We start from the raw sequence: 22608 nt of genomic DNA on the forward strand, positions 1-22608 counted from the left end.
GATTTGACTGAAATTTTGCACGTAATGTTTTGACATCACGTCCAAGAACTGCGCTAAGTATGGTTCATAACCTGATATACCTGGAATCTTGACTTCTTAAGCCTCTAGAGAGCTCAATTCTCCCCCGATTTGGCATAAATTTTGTACAACGGCTTCTCCCATGGCCTTCAACGTACGTGTGCAATATGGTCTGAATAGATTTATAGCTTGATACAGTTCCCATATAAACCGATCTCCCAATTTTGCTTCTTGAACCCCGAATCGCACTATAACTTGAGATGGCTCCTCCTCCATCTCCTCCGTACTTATTCGTTATTCTTTGTTTGCCTAAAAAGAGAACTCGACAGATTCGATCCATGGTGGAGGGTATATAAGATTCGGCCCGGCCGAACTTAGCACGCTCTTGCTTGTTTTTCATTAAACCAGAATCTCCAATCTGTCTTTTTGGAATGAGATTGCTGTTTATATTTTATTTTTACATTTTCGAAAATTCAAGTTTCAATCAATAGGTTTTTTATTCACTAAGTCTGCACTATGCTGCACAACGAACCAAGAAATCCGCAAAGGACTAATTTGTGTTTTATATCAACCTGTTTATTACTTTTGCAAAGGCTATATGAACCCATAGATAAGAACTATTATTATGGGAGGGGGGGTTTAAAAAAGAAAAGCATATGGATCCAATAGCCTGTCTTATAGAATGTTAAATTTGAAAAGCCGTTTGAGTTTGTTTTGGGGTTTAAAGGTTCCATTCCCGATCTTAGAGAAGATTTTTGAATGTGTTAAATTACTGCTGAGTTATGTTCTTGTATACGTATACAAAACTGTGCAATACTCTGAGTGTATTTGGCCAAAGCTGTTTTAAATAAAAGTCTATGCTGCTCGGCTGCGTTATACTTGACTGATTGTTATTAGGTTTTGAGAAACTGATCATTTTTAAATCATATAAACATCACTTACCCACAAATACGACCAACTCCAGTAATTATTCCTCCCGAGTTGACTACCTCATCACCATACAACTGGTAACCAGCCAAAGTACTTAGTTCCAAAAAAGGCGAACCTTTGTCCAACAGTTTATTAATACGTTCACGTGCTAACAACTTGCCCCTTGAAGTGTGACGTTCAATAGCTTTTGCACCGCCTCCGGTCAATACTTCACTTGTAATTGAACGCAATTCATTGACCAACTTTAACATATCCTTCTCATTTTCCTGTTTTGAATAAAAGTATCGCCGTTGAGTTATTGGTTATCAAAATCGGAATTATGCAACTGGTCAAAACTTACCTTAAATTCGCCTGAATTGCAATCAACTGAAGTTGGCAAAACATTCGCTTCTCCAACATGCAGGAGGCGCACAGAGCCCCGCAACAATTGTGTGGCAATGGAATTTCGAAAGATGCTGAGTTTCAGCATTATGAAGCACACAAATGTAAATGGGAATGCGATGTACAAAATAAAAAATAAATAAATAAAACTACTCGGAAATGCGAAAATGAACCGTGCAAAAATTTGAGATGATCGCAAAAGTCTGTCAGAATTACGAAAGAATGTAACATCTCTGTTTTATTTTTGTTGACAGCCAGTCGATCTACTCAAGGCATAATTAATGGCATCGTGACGTGGTATGTTACATCTATAGCCTAGTACTGACCATGACATAATTAGCAGGTAGGGGTACCGTTAACAGATGAATAACTGTGAATAACACACTCAAATAACGATTCGTTGTTTGTGTGCGCATGGTTGTTAACTATAATACACACACACCAAAACTCATTGACAGATAGTGCACTTCGCGAGAAAAAATTGTACTCAGCTGTTAACGGTACACTACCTGGTAATTATGTCATGCCTAGTAAGTAGCGAAAATGCGTATTAAATTATTGCGAAATCCGACGGATTCTATTCCTTGCCAGAACACAAACAAAAGCCAAACCACAACACAACAAAGACAACATCATTTCGTGAGCATTTAATTACATTGGCAATTAATTAAAGCGAAATTTGTATTTTGCTTATAGAACTCATTAACACTGCTACGGAGTGTGTCCGCATTATCTTCGTCACCATTTATTTACAGTGCGTTTTGGTTCGTGTGAAAAGTCGAAGTCAGTACTAGGCTTAAGGGTTGGTATTCTATTCTGCTTTCGGAATAGTAGCGAAAATCTCTAATTGTTCCACGAGCTGATAATAAATAAAATAACAAAAAGAAAAAACCCAACCATTGAAACCTATAAAACAAAAGTGAAGCCGACAATAATGTCAAGCGCTGCCACTAAAATTTCTTTTTGCCATTTTCCCCACTATAAACAGAGTACTACTTTTTCACCTTTTTTCCTCCAGCGTTGCGGCGACGTTTTTTTATATGGAGTTTGACAGCATTCCGCCTAAAAAGCTGAACAGATTTTAAAAAGGTTGCACTTAAAATACATCCCTTCGATAGGCTACTTTTAAGTGGTAAGGTTCCTTTAACAGAAGCAATAAATATCGATTACTCCTGTATTTAAATAACCACTAGTATTATTTGTTCCCAAGTTTGACACCAGCAAGGAAAGATTTTCGTCTCGTGTTAAACCCCAAATTTTTAGTGCAAAAATGTTGAATCCCACAAAATTGTTGGCACGTAACGTTTCCAAGGCCTTGGTCAGACACCATAGCCATGGTGGTGTTCCCGGCGAGGTAAATATTTCCTAAATATTGAGTCAAAAAACTAAAGAAAATTTCAATCAAATCCAGTATGATTACATAATTGAAAAAAATTTTTAAGTTTTTCCATTATCAACAAATTATGGAGTCTTTTTGTTCTTAATTTTCAGAATTTGCCCTTCAGCTTGAACAACCGTTACAAGTTGACTGCAATCTTCACCGTTTTCACTGCTTTGGGATTCGGCTCACCTTTCCTGATTGTCAGACATCAACTCTTGAAATCTTAAAAATCTAAATTTTAAGGTTAGTATAAAGCAAAAAAGCCTTATCGGCATATTTTGATCCCAGTGGATTTTGAAGAATTGTTAAACAATTGCATTCCAAATTGTTAGGTAACAATATAGACGTCAATATCATAATCAATATTAGGGGGAAAGAATTTTCAAATTTAGAGTTTGCATTGTCGTCAAATAAAAAAATTGCTTTATTTAAGACTAAACCACAATTCCATGGCAGCTGGTTGTACGTACCGGATTGACCCTATGAAGTTCTTCATCAGCAAGGGCTGCCGCCTTAGTGTACAACGCACAACAACAACAACTAAACCACAAAAAGTGATTTCAAGTCAAAAACCTTTTCATATTTATATAACTACAAGTGTAGAATTTAACTTCTTTCGCGCGAACCACCGAAGTTATACCGGCATAACATCTGAAAAGCATTACCTCGCTGTTGCGAAAGCAGTTCCGACCTCTTTTTGTCCCGGTAGGAATTTTAGCTGTTCTTTCGACATTCTTTTTGTACCACTGTATCACATGCGCGTACCCCGCCCATGTCCTTAACCTGTCACAAAGAGTTTCACGTTTTCCTTTTTTATCGTTGTTAAACATCTGGCTTTTAGTGCCAGGTTATCCGATCTTTAATTTTCCCTTACTCCATTGTGGCCCGGCATGCGAATGATGCTGGTTGTGTTGTATATTTCATAGGCACTAATCGCCCTTTTGCAATCCAGTGCAGTCTTTGACTTGACCGCCATGGTTATAGCTAGTATCGTATTAGCACTATCCCAGTTCACGCATTCCGCCATCACTTGAATAGAAGAGCTAGGTCTCTGGCTACAGATTATTTTAATTTATTATTGAATTAAGACACCTATACCCATTCTCTCCCAAGCTTCGAGCCATCCGTGTGGCAAAAACAACTTTTTGGCATTTGTGCTAGTTTTACTTGTGTCCAGTCGTGCATCTCTGATACTCAGAACCTCTACTCATGTTCTTACTCCCTACTCCCTCTCCATTGGGGTCCCCTAAACTACCTATGTGTATATCAGAATCGGCCTTATTACAATTTCGTAGAGCCAGTGGAACATCAAGGATTTTTTCCCCATTTCGAGTCTATGGCTCTTCTGCACATTGACCAAAATCTATGAACCTTCTCAGCACGCTTCTGAATATGGTACTTCTAGTTCTACTACTCAATAACGATTCCATTATTGAGATCGTATAGAGTTGTCTTTGTCTTCCTAGTAGCAGATCTGTGTTCTCTTATAATTGACGGTTAAACCCCTTGGTCTGGATCGGACTTATACCATGAACTCTCTGGGATTCCCAGCATCGAATACTCGTATCCCTTCTCCTCAAACTGCATAACAGACTCGTTAAAATCGCTCTTCGTTTTTGCGTCATTGCTTCAAATAGTTGTTGTTGTAGCAGTGTGTTATTCACTGATGCGGCAGCCCTTGTCGATTTCGGAATCCATCGGGACAATGCGGTACGTACAACCGGCTGCCATGGGATTGCTTCAAATAGTCATCCACAAGAGCGGTAATAGAATGCCCTCTGTGTCGTGCCCTGCCATACCTTGTCGCTCTCTGAGAGCATAGACATATTTTTAAATACGTAGAAGGTTTCACTATGCGACATGCCCTTCGTACTTGGCTTTAAATAAAGGGTCCCTTAAATTTGAGCTAATCTTAAATAAACTGAGCTAACATTTATCAAATCGAGCTAATATTAAATAAATAAAGTGGTAACCTATGGTGTTTGAGATAAGTATCCTCCTTAATGAGATTTGGTGAAAACGATGAATTGTGAAATTGCAAATAAAACTCACATATTTTATTATTTTTCCATTTTCAGATTTTACGATTTGTTTCTAAGACAAAAAGTGATGTCGATTCATTGCCTAAAATTATGGGATGAACTATATAAGCTGTAATATTAAATCAAATGTACGAAATATAAAACAGACAAGTTAAAATTATTGAAGTTTCATTTGCGAGAAGGAAATTGTTGGCGAAATAATCTTTTTTACAAAAATAAGCAAGTCAACGCGACGCTGTTCGGAATTAGCACAAAACATTGAACGAAACTTAAATTGGATAGCACATTGCCCCTTTATAGGATGTTTGTGGAAAATTAGCAATAAAGTCTGAAGACGTTCTTGCTATTCAAGAATTTTTAAACACCTATTGGAATGATTTCAGAGACTACACCCGTCATAGAATCAAAGAACTGCAACCATCCGCAGATGAGCGTTCCGCCGGGATGAATTTCCTAGACATTACTAATGCAGCATCTGTTGGCTTCATACCAATCGATCGAAGACCCCAGGAAAGGCACAATATCCCAGCGCAGAAAGCGGAACCATGATGGGTTTGTCTCTATTATCTTTCTCTAGGGTATAGGGACTGTGTCTGGAATACAAGTAGAAATTATGGTTAGAACACATGAAACCCTGTAACTTAAATGGCGGTATAGGTAAGTTGGGGTCTATTGTTAAGTCACTCTCGAACCATGGCAGAAGGGCTGAAAGCACCTCTGGCAACGTGGCAGTAGTTAATCCCAACAGGCATTTATCTAATGCGTGGTCTTCAAGTTGTTAAAAGCTTTGGGTCGTGAATGTAAAAGTCAATGGAGTAATGATCCTGCCAACCGACTGTCCCCAAAATTCTGGGTCACTTTTAACATTCTTTAAAGATCCTTCGCACATGCTACTGCAATTTGTGACAAAGTCAGGAGTATAATCTAGGTGCTCTAGTTTGTTTCCTGCAGTTCGTAATAAATAAATTTTTCCATGAACATTCCATTAAAGAGCAAAGCATATTTCTCTCAAATCACAGATCGCAGTCCGAGGAAAATCTACACAATGTAGGGCGCATCCCAATTTTTTTTTTTAATTTTTTGAACCCTCTAATTTTGACCCCAGGTACACTCATCTGAAATCCGTTTTGGGGGCAAGGGCTCCTGGACCCTTAAGACCAAAAACCCGCTTTGGAGGAAGTTGTCTAACCTAGGCAATATTGGTTGTTGTTGTTGTTGTAGCAGTGTGTTGTACACCGAGACGGCAGCCCTTGCCGATGGAGGATTCTATCGGGTCAATCCGGTACGTACAACCAGCTGCCATTGGATTGGCAATATTGGTATCAAGATTATGCAGTGTTGCAATATTGGTAGATTACAAATATGCAAAAACAAGTCCAAAAATTGAACCCAGGAAGGTGCTAAGGGGTCTTGAGATTTTTTAACCCCGGTAACATAGGCAATATGGGTATCAAATGAAAAGTGCGAAGGAGTAGACTACTCCACAAAGCGCTAATTCTGTTTAGGTCTTAAGGGTTGGTACTCTAATCAGTTTTTCACGAAAACAACTGTAAAACTCCATATACATTTTAATGGTTTGTTTTTTCTTTTCGTTATTTTTTTTATTGGAAAAAAAATATAAAACCATAAGTGTAGACAAAAAAAAAGTATTTTGGTATGAAAATAAAAACAGATGATTACTGTCAAATTTCGCTCGCAAAAAAAATCATTTCAGCTACTATTCTGAAAGCGGAATAGAATACCAACCCTTAATTGACACAAATGTAGGTACAGCGTATGTAATTAGGTAAGATGCTACAGCTGTTTAAGTGTTGCCAGCGAAAAGTAAAGTAAATGAATTTATAGTCATTATGGCCATTTTGCATTAATGTTCACGTGTCTAAAGGCCAAAACAGAATGAGCGCGTTGAGCTTTGTTTTTGATCGTTGCGTTAAAAAATTCAACTCTGCAAACAAATCCCACAAAATCAACGCGCTTTTGCTAAACCATTTTTAAATTCTTCTCGCATATTCTCTGCTCGTGTACACACACCCGCACACAAAATTATTTGTGTGTGTTGGCTAACCGTCGATCAGCTTGTTGGCGAAATGGCGGATTGCACATATGGTGGTTGTTTTAGAAATGAGACAAATATAAAACCATATGTGCAGATAAAAAAGCGTATATTGGTAACAAAATAAAAACAATTGCTTACTGTCAAATTTTGCTCGCGAAACTACAAACAATTTCGAGAGCAGAATAAAATACCAATCGCGTAGTAGGCGCGTCCGAGCTTTGTTTTTGAGCTTCGCGTTGCAAAAGTGCAACTCTGCACACAAATATCACAAAAGCAAAGCGGAAAAGTTTAAAAATAGTTTAACTTTAACGCTTGAAAGCTAGCGTCATTCCATGCTGCTACACGTGAAGCAGTGTTTTGAGTTGTCAAAGTTAAAAATGGGTTCACTTTTGTAAGTTGAATTTTTACATTTGTTTACAGAGTGACTTTTTTCAACGCGGCGCTCCTCATCGCGCGCATTCTGGATACGCCTTTAACTCTACCTTATGGCTGGTACTATGCTCGTTTTTCATCATTGTAAACCTATGTTTTTTTGCGATTACTTGCTTGAAACACTACACAAATAACAATGATAAAATAACAATTTCAATAAAATTTCACCAAAAGTAAAGAGGAATTGTCCTGCTGAATGAAATCAACAAGATTTTTTGCTTTTAAATCTATTATCTAAAAATAGTAATCGGCGAAAATATAGCGAAAAGGGAATATGGTACCAGTCTTTAATACACACAAATATACGTATAGCGTATGCAATTAGGCACGATGCTACAGCTGTTTAAGTGTTGCCAACGGAATATAATGTAAATGAAATTATAGTCATTATGGCCATTTTGCATTATTGTTCACATGTGTACATGTGTAAAGAAAAAAATCGTCTCTCCAAAGCCATACAAGCCCGCCCGTTTTTCTGAATATATGAATTTAGTGTGTGTGAAGCAAATATTATACATATTCGTGAAAAAGTTATTCAAACGCAGTGTAAATATAGAAAACCGCCTCTTAAACCCATAAACTTTAATTAGTATATTGAAAAATACCTGTTTTCGAGCATAAAAAAAGGTCTCGAAAAAGCAAAAAGGTGTTGCTTAACAAAATGGCGAAAGTGACGAAAAATTCAAGTGCACTGGGAACACTAGTTTGAATGCCAACAATGATTAGTTGGGGTTTTCGTTAAAATCTGAGGATTTTCGAGTAAAATACATTAAGAAATTATACCTCAAAAGAGGTCCTTATTTTGCCACGAGTTTTTTTTGTGTTACTACAAAAGAAAAAAGCCATAAAAAATCTCGGGCGACAGTCTCATCCAACGCAGCGGCAATTCAATTCACACATACGACCGACCGAGTATTATATTGTGAGTGATGTGACGTAGAGGACAACCCATACGGTTTTTGATTTTCAAAAAAAAAAAGATAAATGTCTCTTCGCAGTTGATTTTATGATAGATCTCGGAAATATTCCATAAAACGTAATAGAAATTGATATTCTTTGCACATATGTAAGTTTATCAAAAAAAGTGGTAACATTAAAAATAAACGCTGAAGTACGAGATATGATAGAGAGGGGAAATAAACTCGGCCCAGACAAAAGGTTGTGAAAATTTGCTTGCGGAGCGATATTTTATTAATATTTTGTGGTAAGTTTAAATTATTTCTGTAGTTAGGGACTACTATTGCTGAAGTTCCACTTTTCTGTGCAATAAAATCCATAAAACAAAATTCGAGCAATAACATAACCTCATTTTTGGATTTTTGTTATGTTTTTAATTTTTTTGTCTAATTTTTGCTAATCAAAAATTCCTAACTAGAATACCGTTTAACGAATAAAGCAGCATTTTAAATATTACAGTTGTCCATAGTATTTGAAGTGGAAAACAAATGCAAAATTTTTGTATTTCTATATACATATTAGATTCTTTTGTTTGATATTTTTTTGCATTCGTTTTTTGCTTCACCCCATGCTACCCCTGATTTTTGCCTCCTCGAAGTGTTTTGTATTCTGTCTCAATTCGTGCTCAGTTTTTTTGAGGTTATACCTCATATGTCTATTTAAAAAAAGAAGAATTATCAATATATAATACTGGCGAGAGGCAAGCAAATAGGCAAGCGCCGTAAAATACAAAATTCTTTCGTCTTTTCTTCTTTCAACGCTTATAAAACCTATAGACATGACCTCTTTTTTGTTGTTGTCTTTGCCTTCCTCTATTCTAATCGCAAGATGAAGTGACAATTGATAATTTCAAGATTAATCTAAGACGAATATCTGTATTAAAACCAGAACGTGACCCCACAGTTTTGATGAAAATTCCATTAATTTTCTGGCAATAATTAGAAAACCACCAACCAACAAGGTTTTCTGTTTTTTCAACATTACAATTACATGTATACATATGTGTATATAAGAGTGTAGTTGTTGTTGTTGTTTGTTTGTAAGGGGATTGAATACGTTGCTATCTGTCCTTTTTTATCACACAGAGTTTTCCATATATAGTATGCTGTACTCGTTTACACCACTGTCCGTTTTCTTTCGTCTTTTCATGATTTCTCTGTTTTGTTTTTTTACATTAACGTCATGCAACAGAGTTGCCAAGTAAAAACAAATTTCCTTATGGCTGCAATAGTTTTAAATATTTATGTTGTGTTTCTTCACTCCGGCCTTTAAGGTTTTAAAGGGGGAAATGCAGTTTATAAGGCGCACCCCGATGTTTTTTGAGTTTTCTGCACCCCCTTAGGAGCTAAACCCAATCGGAGGATGCGTTCCAGTCTAGAATTCAAAATGGGTATCAAATTAATGAATAGATTGCAAATATGCTAAGGATCGGGAAGGACTTACGGGGACTTTTTGTCCCTTTTAATACTGATAACATGAGTGTCAAATGGAAAATGTTAACGCAAAATTTTGTTGTCGAATTGGTTCATAGTAGGTGTTAGGATGTATTGTTGTCGTTGGTGTGTCACCAGGGATTAGCACGCATAGTTGACAATCGCGCGTTGTTTGTTGAAAAATTTTTAATTGTTGAGAACATATGTTAATTTTGTTGACAAAATCAGCGTCGCAGGCGAAAAGTCGCGCTATATTTAAAAATGGCTTAATTAATTTCTTATGTTACAACCGGTGCAGTTCTTTTGACATAGAATCCATATAACTGATATATGGAAGAAAATAGTGGCTATAAAATAATGTTTTAATTTTAGTTGTTGTTATGATAAATGCACTTCAAATGCAAAAACAAAAATCTTTTTGATTTCATGGGCCATAGACGCCTCAAGTTTTGTTCAAAATTGAAAACCAAAAGTGCCATAATTGGATTATTTACTTCATTGGCTATGACGGAACATTTATCTCACTAGGATAGATTTATAAGCTCCGCAATCATGTGAACCTTCTCTCCAATTTCTGACACTAAGTTTCGAAAGGTCTTTCTCCATTTGATTTTTTCATCGGAATTAAGGTATTTTCCTTCTGCGTACGATACAGTGGTAACCTTTGAAAGACTTCATTCAATCTGACAACATGATTTAGTCAAAGCAATCATTGTATTTTGATACGTTTTACAATTCTAACCAGAGATGTGGGCATGAGTGAATTTTCACTCGCGCTCACGGGAAAATGGTACTCACGCACGTCTTTTTTATGTCGACTCACGTTCACGAGACAAAAATTTTACTCACAAGAAAATGACGACTCATTTTTTTCTCTTGAGTCGTGAGTGTCGTGAGCATGATTTCACCTACACACCCTCAAGCACGAAGAATTTTAATTCAATCACGGTCACGCACCATCACGTTATTGGATTTGAATCACGTGACTCACGTGTGACACAACAAATCACGTGCACACATCTAATTCTAACATCGTTATCACCACATACAGTGGTCGATGTTCCCCATTGTGCAAACATTTTACGAATAACCTTCCTCTCAAACACTCCAAACACTGGAAGTAGGGGAACATTATAGCCATTAGATATTTAAAGGCGCCAATTACACGGCTTGTCATATTGATTATCACAGGTCATCATTATTTAAGCAAGAACCGATGGCTCCAGCCTCTCAAAGAAACAATCCACTTTATATCGCTGACTGTCCGCGAGAGCAATTGTAGCTGCTGCGAATACAAAGCATACCACTATCCGCAACCAGTTGACGCCCGGTAAATCCCTGCTGAGCTTTTCAACTCCTTCCCGGTAACTCTCTGCTGAGCTTGATGACGACAAATCGGAGCTCAGGGCTGTAATCCGTGTGATGCCCACAGCCATCCAGTGCCTTGCCCTTGTGTGTATTGATGTCATATCTATTCACATTTGCATCTCGTATAATCATTTCCAGTATTAAAAAAAAAAGTGATTGCACTATAACCTGTCTCCCTGTCGAAAACCTCGTTTGGTATTATATGGTTCGGAGAAGTTCTTTCCTATTCTTACTGAGGAATGTGTATTAGCAAGTGATTTCCTTTAAAGTCTTATTATTTTGAATGGAAAGCAAATCCAGGCATGGTTTGAAATAACTTTGAACGTATAGGGATGTCTAAAGCGGTGAAGAGATGGTAACTATCGGACTTTTTTTCCAGAGACTTTTCCAAGAGTTGGCGCTGTGAGAATATCTGGTTTTTTGAAGATTTATCAGTTCTAAAGCCGCCTTGATAGGTCCCAATTATCTTATTGTCTCTCGATTTTAATCTTTTACATAGTACGCTCAAAAGTATCTTTTATGCAATGCGGAGGAGACTTATTCCTCTGTAGTTGGCACATATTGTCTTGTCTCCTTTCTTGTGCACTGGACATAGTACGCTGAGATTCCAATTATGAACATTCCATTAAGGAACAGGGGATACTTCTCCCATATCAATGAGTGCAGTCTGATTAAAGTTCAAGCCTACTTTTTTATGCCGAGTCCGAACGGCGTGCTAACCTCTGCGCCACGGTGGCCTCCTATTATCGGGTTTGCTTTGTTCTAGCCAGATCACGCAGACAATATAATTTTTATTATTTGTAAGCGTGTAGTCTCTGGTTTTAAATATTTCAGCTGGCATCGTGTCATTGCTACTTGGACAGGGTCATTGCTACTTGGACCTCATTCCGTCTAGACGGAATATTCTGTACCATCGTCAGGGATTTCTCCACTATCCTCATCGCCTCCAATATCGGATACTAGTTGCTAGGAGAAATGTTCTTTCCATATCCTAAACACACTATTTGTATCTGTTACAAGATTTCTTTCTGCAGGAGGATGTCCCTCTACAAAAACCATCAGATTGATGTTATTCTTTGGTAAAATTTCCAGACTTTATTCTGAATTAGAGTTGGCAAAGTTCTTTTCCCGGTATCTCTTTTAGCAAACAAAGGATAAAAGATAAGAATTGCTTTGCTATTGAAGCTATATTAAGTTATGGTCCGATTCGGACCATAATTAAATTGTATGTTGGAGACCATAGTAGAAGTCGTTGGGTAAAATTTCAGCCAATTCGAATAAAAATTGCGCCCTTTAGGGGCTCAAAAAGTAAAATCGGCAGATTGGTTTATATGGGTGCTGTTTCAGGTCATAGGCCTCATTCAGGCCATATTTGACACGTATATTAAAGGTCATGGGAGAATCCGTTGTATAAAATTCCAGCCATGTCGGATAATAATTGCGCCCTCTAGAGGTTCAAGAAGTCAATATCCCAGATCGGTTTATATGACAGCTTTATCAGGTAATGGACCGATTTGAACCATACTTAGCACAGTTATCGGAGGTCATAACGAAACACGTCATGCTAAATTTTAGCCAAATCGGATAAGAATTGCGACGTCTAGAGGCACAAAAAGTCAAGATCCAAGATCGGTTTATATGGCAGCTATATCAAAACATGGACCGATGTGGTCCATTTATAATCTCAACCGACCTACGCTAATAAGAAGTATTTGTTCAAAATTTCAAGCGTCTAGCTTTACTCCTTCGAAAATTGGCGTGCTTTCGACAGACATGGCTAGATCGACTTAAAATGTCATGTCGATCGAGAATCTATATACTTAATGGGGTCTTAGACGAATATTTTGAGGAGTTACAAACAGAATGACGAAATTAGTATACCCCCATCCTATGGTGGAAGGTATAAAAATCAGGAGATCGATTTATATAGAAGCAACATCAATGCACAGACCAAATAAAACCAAGATTAATAAAGTCAGTTGGAAGTCATGAGAGAAATCATTATACAAAATGTTAGCCTAATCGGATGAAAATTGCGCCCTCTATAGGCGCAAAGCATCTCAAAAGATATGTTTAGTGTCGCATCGGTTTTTTTTGTTTAATTTGGTACAAAATTTAACTTTTCGGAAAAATATCAATCAATATATTGGGTTGCCCAAAAAGTAATTGCGGATTTTTTAAAAGAAAGTAAATGCATTTTTAATAAAACTTAGAATGAACTTTAATCAAATATACTTTTTTTACACTTTTCTTCTACAGCAAGCTAAAAGTAACAACTGATAACTGACAGAAAAAAGAATGCAATTACAGAGTCACAAGCTGTGAAAAAATTTGTCAACGCCGACTATATGAAAAATCCGCAATTACTTATTGGGCAACCCAATATTATCATATAATTAAATATTGATAGTGAAATCGATTTTTTACCAGCTCTATTCTGAATGCTGCACATTTCAATACGCTCATATTCGCGTCTTTCCATTTCTTTTTTTTTTCTATGAAATTGACTTTCTTCTCTCTCCTTTTCTGCCGATACTTTTTCTGCACATGGCGCTTTGCTACTGATTGACTGACTGACCACCATATTAGCCTTCAACGCGGATTGATACCTTGATTCGTCAATTTTAACTCGATCCCGCAGAAATTTGAAATCCCTCCGCAAATCCCCCAACTAATCCAATAAAGTAGATAAAGCTTTCATATAAGCCGATCCCAAGATTAAATGTGTAGCCCCTAGAAAAACCATTTTAAGCCCGTATTTAGAATGTGGAATTAATTTCTAACCTTATTGGTTGTGCTAATTGGGAACCCAATAAGTCCCCCCTCCGCATGAAACGATTGTCAGATTAGACCTTAGTTATCAATCTAATCTAAAAAAAAACTTAAAGTGGATGTTCAAGGATTGACTCTAATTTCGCTATTTTTTATAGTTATAAACTCTCTTTTAATTTGCTATCGTTAAAATACAAATCTTTGTGAATTATAACAAGTTGTAAAGTGATTTTTATACGATTAGCAGCCAAAAGATTGTTGTTTTTGTTCATGTTATGCTTTGCCTTTTTCTGACTGATTAACCTAAAGGCCAAGGAACTAGAGTGTCGTATCAATTGTATGTATAGGGGGAGTTGGCTATTTCTAAAGCATTGCAGGCAATGTCATCGATTTCCATAAGCTAAACTTTCAAATATTTTTCTTTGATTTCGTTGTTTCTTTTTTTATTTTTGTGGCTGGTTTGAGACGGTGCAGATTATTAAACACACAATTGCTGCCGCTTTACTTTTTTAAGAGAAACACGCCAGTTCAAACAAAAACAACAAATACTGTTGATATAACAATTTAGTTTCACGAAAGAAGAAGAAAAGGCAACCGAAGGTGTATTTCGTCCATTACCAACAACACAAAAAACGGCCACAAGTTATTCGATGGTTGGTTGGGTGAGAGGAACCTGTTTTACATGTTTGACATCTTTTTGTTTAGTATGTTTTTTTTTTATTTTTTTTTCGTCCACATTGGGCAGTCTGCCCCCCAATCACCCAATATGTTGCCGTTGTTACTTAGTGGTTTTTAAATTATTGTATATTAAAGATAACATTTTGGCCACCATTGATGAATTCGATCTGATTTAAATCGATACACATACATATTCATAAATGTATTGTACCTATATTGCGGGAGTATTTTTGAGACTTTAATAAAGGTACCCAGCAGGCCGCATCGTCAAGACGGCTTACAAGGAGGGTGCATGACCATGTTAATTCGTTGAAGACATATAGCTGGCAGTCCATACAAATCGTTGATGACATTTTTATATGGTTGTCGCGAAAACCATGCTTGACATTTTAAGAAATATTGTGAACGAACATGTCATAATCTCCAATGACAATTCAAAAGACAGGTCTGTTACGATGGCCTTTGAGAGCGTCCTTTTTTGAAGAAACAACTAAATAAAATTTTAAATTTTTTAATAAAAAAAAATTGTGCTGACTTTTTTGTGGACACGGTTAGTGAATTCCAAACACTTTAGCAGATATGCCATATCGGTGAAAAATTTCAAATTGTCTTAAAACAGTCTTTCAAGACAATGTCATTATGGACATTTGGGCTGGTGGGTACATTTGTACGTGTCAAGTGTGTGTATGTTGTACATTTGTTTGGTTGTATTTGCATATTTTTATTCGCAACGGCAAAGTTGCGTTGTATGTACTGTATAGTCATTTAAATGTGTTAGTGGTCATAGTTCGGTTAACGTTTTATTCTATCCTCTTACAATTTGGCTCATTCCTAGATATACGAAGATGGATTAATAAATGCCTACCGTAGCGCAAAGGTTAGCATGTCCGTATATGACGCTGGACGTCTGGTTTGAATCCTTGCGTGAACTTCAGAAAAATTTTGAGCGGTAGTTATCGCTTCCTAATGTTGGCGACAATTGTGAGTTACTATGCCAAGCAAAAACTTGACACCAAAGAGATGTCGCTCTGGGGCGCGCTGTTCGGACTTGGCTATAAAAAGGTTGTCCCTTATCATATAGCTTAAACTTGAATCGTGTTGCACTTATTGATTTATGAAAAGTTTGTCCCCATGTTCCTTGATATAATTTTCGTGGGAAATTTTGCAAATTTTACCCAAAGACTAGACGTCAGTTTTGGTGAATAATATGTAAGTGCTTTACATATGTGTTGTCACTTTCTGTATCCACATGACTTTTTTATAGGCATGTATCTATTTTTATGTTCGAGAGCTCGATTTAATCGAAAGAATTCCATATATATTCCAAAATCCATCCGATATGTACAGCTTTCATGGCAACAGCTGATATTATTGATTTTTTTTGCTAAACCGTTATTTATTTGAACAGCTGATATAAATTCTGTTCGTGTACTTTTCGGTAAAAATTTGCCAGTAAAAATTTGCAGGAGAGTAATAACAGCCATTACGCTCTTTTGATATTTATTTGAATTAAACAACTGATCTTCATAAAACAGCTGTTCGATGCTGGGGAAAAAACCTCCAGTAGAAATTTGCATGCTCTCAATTACCAAACTCTCAAAATTTTGCTTGCTTTCATGCACTCTAGTTTTTGTAATGTATAATCTAAGATTGAACTCTTTCTCTACCGAAAAGGTAAAAATGTAATTCAAGCAAGCCAATAATTATGTGTTATTATGCATGCGGGAGAGATGGTGGTCCTAACATATACGAATAAACGAATTGTTCGATAATTTCTTTGACTGACTGTATGTATCTACATATGATCCGATCAGGATCATATTCGGTGCGGATGTCGATGGTATCATACTTTATTCTATCTACAAGGCATTGATTAAAATTTCAAAACCTTAAATCGGGAGAACTGTCTATATGGCAGCTTTATCACAATTAAAACTGGATCTGGACAATTTTCAATTGAAGGGAAATCTGTTATAACACATTGTTGCGAATTTGGAACAAATTGAGTGAAAGGCGGCATTGAATAAAGTGATAGAAAAAATGTATGGCTAAAATGTTCTTTTGAATGTTTTCTACTATTAAAAACTATTTGTGACAACATTTTTTCAATTTTTCTTCCCTTTCTTAACTTTTAAGTCATATACTTCTAATAATTATGGCGTAGTTGTTGATGGTGAGGGTGCTAAAGCTGCCATTACACGATCAGACATGCCATATGTGATATAAAAAAACAACTCTGAAAGTTGTTCACATCGTGTGATACGTACGAAAAATTTAATATGACAAATCAGGATTCACTAATAGAATGTTAGGTCACATGCGAAAACATAAAGTGGACAGGCACCATGAACATCATTAAGGCTGTCAAATCTGCCGACTAAAAATCTTATCATATAGGGAAAAACGTGAACAAAAAAAGAATGTAAAAAGAAAACAAGTTGACATCCTCAACGTCAAGTACTGCCAAAAATTAAAAAAAATGTTTGTCCGTTGATTGCTTGGCTTAACTGTATTCAGCGAATCCTGATGACAAATGGATATTGGAACAACTATACAACTTTTTTTAACTAAATCGAGCTTTTTATCGGATATAGATGTATATACATGTCTACAAAAAAAAAGTACAATACATATGAGATTATTGATTATTTATGCCGAATAGAGCGCCCTCTATACGTATATGAAGTACATAAGACAAGTCTTATAAACACAGAAAATGACTGCTCATATGACATGTCTGATCGTGTAATTAGAGCTTGAAAGCGAAATTCCGACGTAATCTATCATCTCAGCTCCAATATCTTTTTTCACAAAGAGAGCCGAGAGTATTTTTGAAGTTTATTGACTTTTTTTTAAAATAAAGTTTTACATATGTTTGATTGAGTTAAAGTAATCAAAATAGGTCGACTACTAATACATGTCGAACAATTATGCAGAGTTTAGATGACACATCTGATGTATGGTCATTGCAATAGTATTAGTGAAAACGAAGGTGTATGCGTCACATGTACGCATAACCATCAGTCATGGCCGAAAAATCAAAATCATATGATTTTTTTCGATGAATGACGTCTATCGATAATTGTTTATAAAGAAATGTGTAATCATTAATTGATAGATATTGAAAAACACATTCTGTGCCAAATAATCTTATAAAAGGAGAGGTAAAGCATGAACAATTAAATAAAATCAAAAAAAAAAGAAAAAAAATCGATGTACCGTTTTTGGTAAAAGCTGTAATCAACACGTACACACCATGAGTACGATCATGATGTGCCGTCTAAAAGGGCCATTACCCTTATAAAGAAAGTATATTTGATGTATTCTTATGCTGAGTTTACATGGCACATCTGATGTATGGTCATTAGAATAGTACACACAACCAACAGTCATGGTTGAAAAATCAAAATCATTTGATTTTTTCGATGATTGACGTCTATCGATTACCCTTTACAAAGAAATGTGTCAACATTTATTGACAGATATTGAAAAACATGTTCTGTGACAAATAAGGTTAAGAATTGAGAAGTAAAGTAAAAAAAAATTAATAAAATCAAAGAAAAGAAAAACTCCATGTATCGTTTTTTGGCAAAACCCGCAATCAACACGTACACGCGATGAGTACGATCATAATGTGCCGTCTAAAAGGGCCATAACATCTTGTTCATGTTCCATCGTCCATGGCTCTAGCTTGCAATCTTAATAAAAACAATAATAAATACAAAAATTTAAAGCTCACATGTTGACACAATACCCACATGTGCTTAATTTTTTTGATTAATTAATGTGAAATATTTTAAACACAAAAAATAGCTTAGTACAATATTTGACAAAACAATGCTACTAAATAATAAAACAAAAAAACAACTACAAACAATTATAAAGCAGTAATGCCACCTGTATTATCAAAAGTCGGGCAAATTTTGCGATGACCAAAAACAATATTAGGGTTTATCAAGCAATCAATTATTCACTTTACTCTTCTCTCTGTGAGCCACTTGCTTGCGTACAAATACTACACAAAACACACTTGCATTTTTTTGTTTGTTTATACTGTATGCATTTTTATTTGTGGCATTTTTTTACGTTAGAATTATGTAAGCTCATAATGATAGAACATTTAAAACACTTTCCAACGACCGAAATGCAAAACGAAGAGAATCATTTGAACATGTGTGTGTTGGAAAAAGCGTGAGAGTATGAAGAGCGAAAAGTTTAAAACACGAAGAAACCATAGCTGCAATAGCTAAAATTATTGTCAAAATTGTTGGTTTAATTTTATTAATTAAAAGTGACGCTTTAAAGAAGTGATAATGTATATACTGCATGCAGTAGGTATCTTATTAGTTATCAGTTTATATTTTTTAATCGTTTTCATTTGCAATGAAAAGTCTAGAAATAAAAAGTGATCAAATTTCTAAGTTTTACATCTGAAATATTTTTTATTTCTTCAGTAAAAATTTAAAATTTATGAAAGGCATGGAAAAGCTTAGAAGTACATTTAAGGAAGTAATATTTTTTTTTTGATTCAGTAATACGTTAAGCCTTGCACTATACAAAATGTTGGCGAATATAATGTGAACACATACCGCAGAAGTGTTTCGAGTTCAAAAATTTGCCCATGAATATTTCAATAAGGAACTGGGGAAAACTTCTCACATATTAATGAGTGGTGTCTGATTCAAGTTTAATCTCAATGATAAGCGATCTCCTTTTTATAGTCGATTCCACAGTGGGGAATTTGCCTTCAAAAGTTTCGTTCAAATCAACAGACAGGTCGATCTTCATGAAATTCGTTAAATATGACTTGTAGGTGTAGAAAAAGTAAATTTTCAACTTTGAAGCAAAGCATAATGACCTTACAATAGCTTTTTATACCCTCCACCATAGGATGGGGTTACGCTAATTTCGTCATTCTGTTTGTAACTCCTCGAAATATTCGTCTAAGACCCCATAAAGTATATATATTCTTGATCGATATGACATTTTAAGTCGATATAGCCATGTCCGCCTGTGTGTCGAAAGCACGCTAACATTCGAAGGAGTAAGGCTAGCCGATTGAAATTTTGCACAAATACTTCTTATTAGTTTAGGTTGGGATTGTAAATGGGCTATATTGGTCCATGTTTTGATATAGCTGCCATATAAACCGATCTTTGATCTTGACTTCTTGAGCCTCTAGAGGGCGCAATTCTTATCCGATTTGGGTGAAATTTAGAATGACGTAGAATGACGATCTGGATTCCTTACTTCTTGAGCCTCTAGAAGGCATAATTATTATCCAATATAGCTGAAATTCCTGAAACGGCAAAACAGAGATAGCGGGAAAAGAACTCGATAAATTTGATACATGGTGGAGGGTATATAAGATTCGGCCCGGCCGAACTTAGCACGCTTTTACTAGTTGATTTTATTACAATTCAGCACAGGAAGGAAGATGTTAGAAAGATTTTTGAAGAATATCAAAAAAATCTGTTCAGGGGTCGAATTACCGCATTCGCGAACGACTAAAAACATTCGAAATATCTCTATTGTGAATTATGTATTTCTTTATTAAAAGAAAAATTTTGAAATTTAAGAACCCCAATTTTTAAGTGTTGTTTTTAAAAAGGGGTGTAACATTCATAAAATGCGAGATGAAATTTCATTCGACAGCACAGATGTTGGTAAATGAGGAAAATAAGTGATACGTTTTAATTAAATCGAATCAGATTTAGATATAATGCATACCAAACTATTTGGTAGAAATTAAAAAAACACTCTATGCCCTTACGTAAAGCGTAGCATTGCATTACATATTGTTGTTGCAGGCACATGTCTGTATGTGGAAGTGTCGATCCTCGTCTAGCTCCTATAGGCGTGAGTATGTTAATTCAGGTCCAAAGGACCGATCGCCGCGGGGACATGATTGCCATTTTTTATTCAAAGGCGCCAGTAACTCGCCTTGTCATATAGACCATCATTAGCACTCAGTATTTATGCATGAGCCGGTGCCGCCCGGCCTCTCACTGAGACTGTCCGCTCGATATCGCTGATTGTCTGCGAATGCAATTGCAGCTACTCCGTTTGGAGCATTTCACTATTCTGCGGAAGCGCCCGCTAGCTCGCATTTAAGCGCATAGTTATCCCGTGCATAACCCGTTAGGTTAGGTTTAATTGGTAGTCTGCCATCAGACTCACTTAGACGTTTTCGTCCATTATGATACCACAGGAACAGAAGAAGGAAGATGCCTTCTAGTTCCCACAGTTGAACCATCTAGGTCGCTTTAAAAATCCCAATTACTTGCGAATGTTCACATCCGCTATATCAGACAGGTTCTCAGAGAAATGAGAACCTAAAGCGGAACTCCTTCTAACTGCTAGTGCGGCACACACATACAGAAGGTGTTCTATAGTCTCTTCTTTCTCGATGTTCCTACAGCTTCTGCAAAAGTCGTTGCTGGCAACCTTCAGTCTTTCAGCATGTTTTCCGATTAGACAGTGACCTGTCATGACGGACACAATGACTGAGACGTCTGTTCTAGCCAATGACAGCAGAGCAGTAGGCCTCTTCAAGTCTAGATGAGGCCATAAAGGGGCCATATGAGGCCATCTATCATTCGTTGCCTTTCGGGCCTGGTCCTGAAAGCTTAGCTTACATGTCGCTAGAGGCATACTCACAGATTCCAATGTCCCTGGAGTGTGTAAGGTAGTTCCTAGACTGGCAAGCTCGTCTGCTTTAGAATTTTCTGGGATATCTCTGTGGTCCGGCACCCAGAACAGGTGATTTTTGAACTGTACAGCCATCTCGTTGAGAGGTCTGCGACAGTCGATGGCGGTTTTTGTGTTCAGAAATACGTTCTCCATGGATTTAATGGCTACCTGGCTGTCTGAGAAGATATTTATGCCAATCGTCGTAATGACATTATATCTTAGCTATTCCACAACTGTAAAACTTCTCTCCAAAGAGGTGTCGCATTTCGGCACGCCCTTCGGACTCGGTTATAAAAAGGAGGATCCTTATTGAGTTTAAACTTGAATCGGATTGCACTCATTGATAAGTGAGAAGTTTGCCCCTGTTCCTTAGTGGAATGTTCATGGGCAAAATTGGCATTGCATTTGGAATTTTGCTAACCTCTGCGTTACGGTGGTCTCCACGTTGCGATGGAACCGAGTTTTATGAGAAAAACAGCAGCGGTATGTAGCTGCATCATTATTTGTCCTATATGTATATTAATATCGTATCGCGTGTTGTTGTTTGACTTTTGGTTATGTCCTTGTGGGAAAAAAAACGACCGTCTAATTTTGGAAATAAATTAATACACATTTTCGCCGTTGACTTTAGATTTTAATCTTTCATATAGTACACTTGATAGTGTCTTGTATGCGATGATGATGAGCTATATTCCTCTGTAGTTGGCACCTACTGTCTTGACCCCTCCTAATTGTACGAGACATAATATGTTGAGGTTGCAATCACCAGGTGTACGAATTGGTTTATGGACAATTCCAACAATGCACACTCCCACATATATCTTAAATATATTTTATTTAGTTTTTCCTACAGTGCCACATAACTGGGCCGCATTGCATTCTGCGAATAATATTATTGTTACTCTTTGTTGTAACTGTCATTTTTTGCCCATGTTTTTTATTTATTTTTTTTTTTTTGAGAGAGACATGATATGTTCTCTCTCTCTTCCAACAGTTTATTCTTGCTCTCAATTTCTGCACACATTTTATTGCCACAGTCACCCTGGTTAAAATTCGTTTTTGTAACGAATTTGCTGCTTTCTTGCAGCGCCTTACGCCCTCATTTTGAAGTTTGTTTGTATATTTTCCCAAATAAAATCAATAAATTTGTCTTGTGCATTTGTTGACTGGGTTTAATTCAAGTGTAGTACCAATTTTTCCATAAATTAAATTAGTTTAATGTTTTTTCCTTCCTTTTAAAAGAGGTTGTCCAGAAAAACTATTTTCTAATGTGTTTTTGCCCTTAATGTTGAATTTTTCTTTTGCTAAAATTTAACTACTTTCATTACCTCATTCCATAAAATTTTATACCATTCATATTTTCCCCAAGATATTGCTTCACTGAAGACATACATTCGTCTGTGCGTTATTTTTCACTTTGAGTATCTCTTTCTTTCTAAGTGTAATGTTTCATTGGGAATTTCTTTC

General features: G+C 36.3%; 3 protein-coding genes across 5 annotated transcripts in view; 2 read left to right on the top strand and 1 right to left on the bottom strand.

Moving 5' to 3' along the window:
* LOC106095920 (probable methylcrotonoyl-CoA carboxylase beta chain, mitochondrial) overlaps positions 1-1553 on the bottom strand; it is a 46531-nt gene extending 44978 nt beyond the window's left edge. For 2 of the 3 annotated variants that reach the window (XM_013263382.2, XM_013263369.2), the window contains exons 1-2: positions 1289-1552; positions 961-1214 (exon numbers count right to left, since the gene is read on the bottom strand). In XM_013263382.2, coding sequence (XP_013118836.2) covers positions 961-1214; positions 1289-1417 — 383 coding nt within the window. In that variant the 5' untranslated portion in view covers positions 1418-1552. Of the gene's footprint in view, positions 1-960; positions 1215-1288 lie in introns of all 3 variants that reach the window. The other variant, XM_013263375.2, reaches the window with a different exon arrangement.
* A 958-nt stretch (positions 1554-2511) lies between these two features.
* On the top strand, positions 2512-4909 carry LOC106095949 (cytochrome c oxidase subunit 7C, mitochondrial). The gene is made up of 3 exons (XM_013263411.1): positions 2512-2683; positions 2821-2953; positions 4789-4909. Exons 1-2 carry the CDS (start codon positions 2600-2602, stop codon positions 2935-2937), a joined length of 201 nt encoding a protein of 66 aa, XP_013118865.1. The 5' UTR covers positions 2512-2599; the 3' UTR covers positions 2938-2953; positions 4789-4909.
* Positions 4910-7653: 2744 nt separating this feature from the next.
* Positions 7654-22608, top strand: part of LOC106096081 (paired amphipathic helix protein Sin3a) — a 59428-nt gene continuing 44473 nt past the window's right edge. The window contains exon 1 of the mRNA XM_013263654.2: positions 7654-8444. The gene's annotated coding sequence lies outside the window, so the exon portion shown is untranslated. The remainder of the gene's footprint in view (positions 8445-22608) is intronic.

Source organism: Stomoxys calcitrans, chromosome 5 (assembly GCF_963082655.1).
Source record: "Stomoxys calcitrans chromosome 5, idStoCalc2.1, whole genome shotgun sequence".
Taxonomy (NCBI): domain Eukaryota; kingdom Metazoa; phylum Arthropoda; class Insecta; order Diptera; family Muscidae; genus Stomoxys; species Stomoxys calcitrans.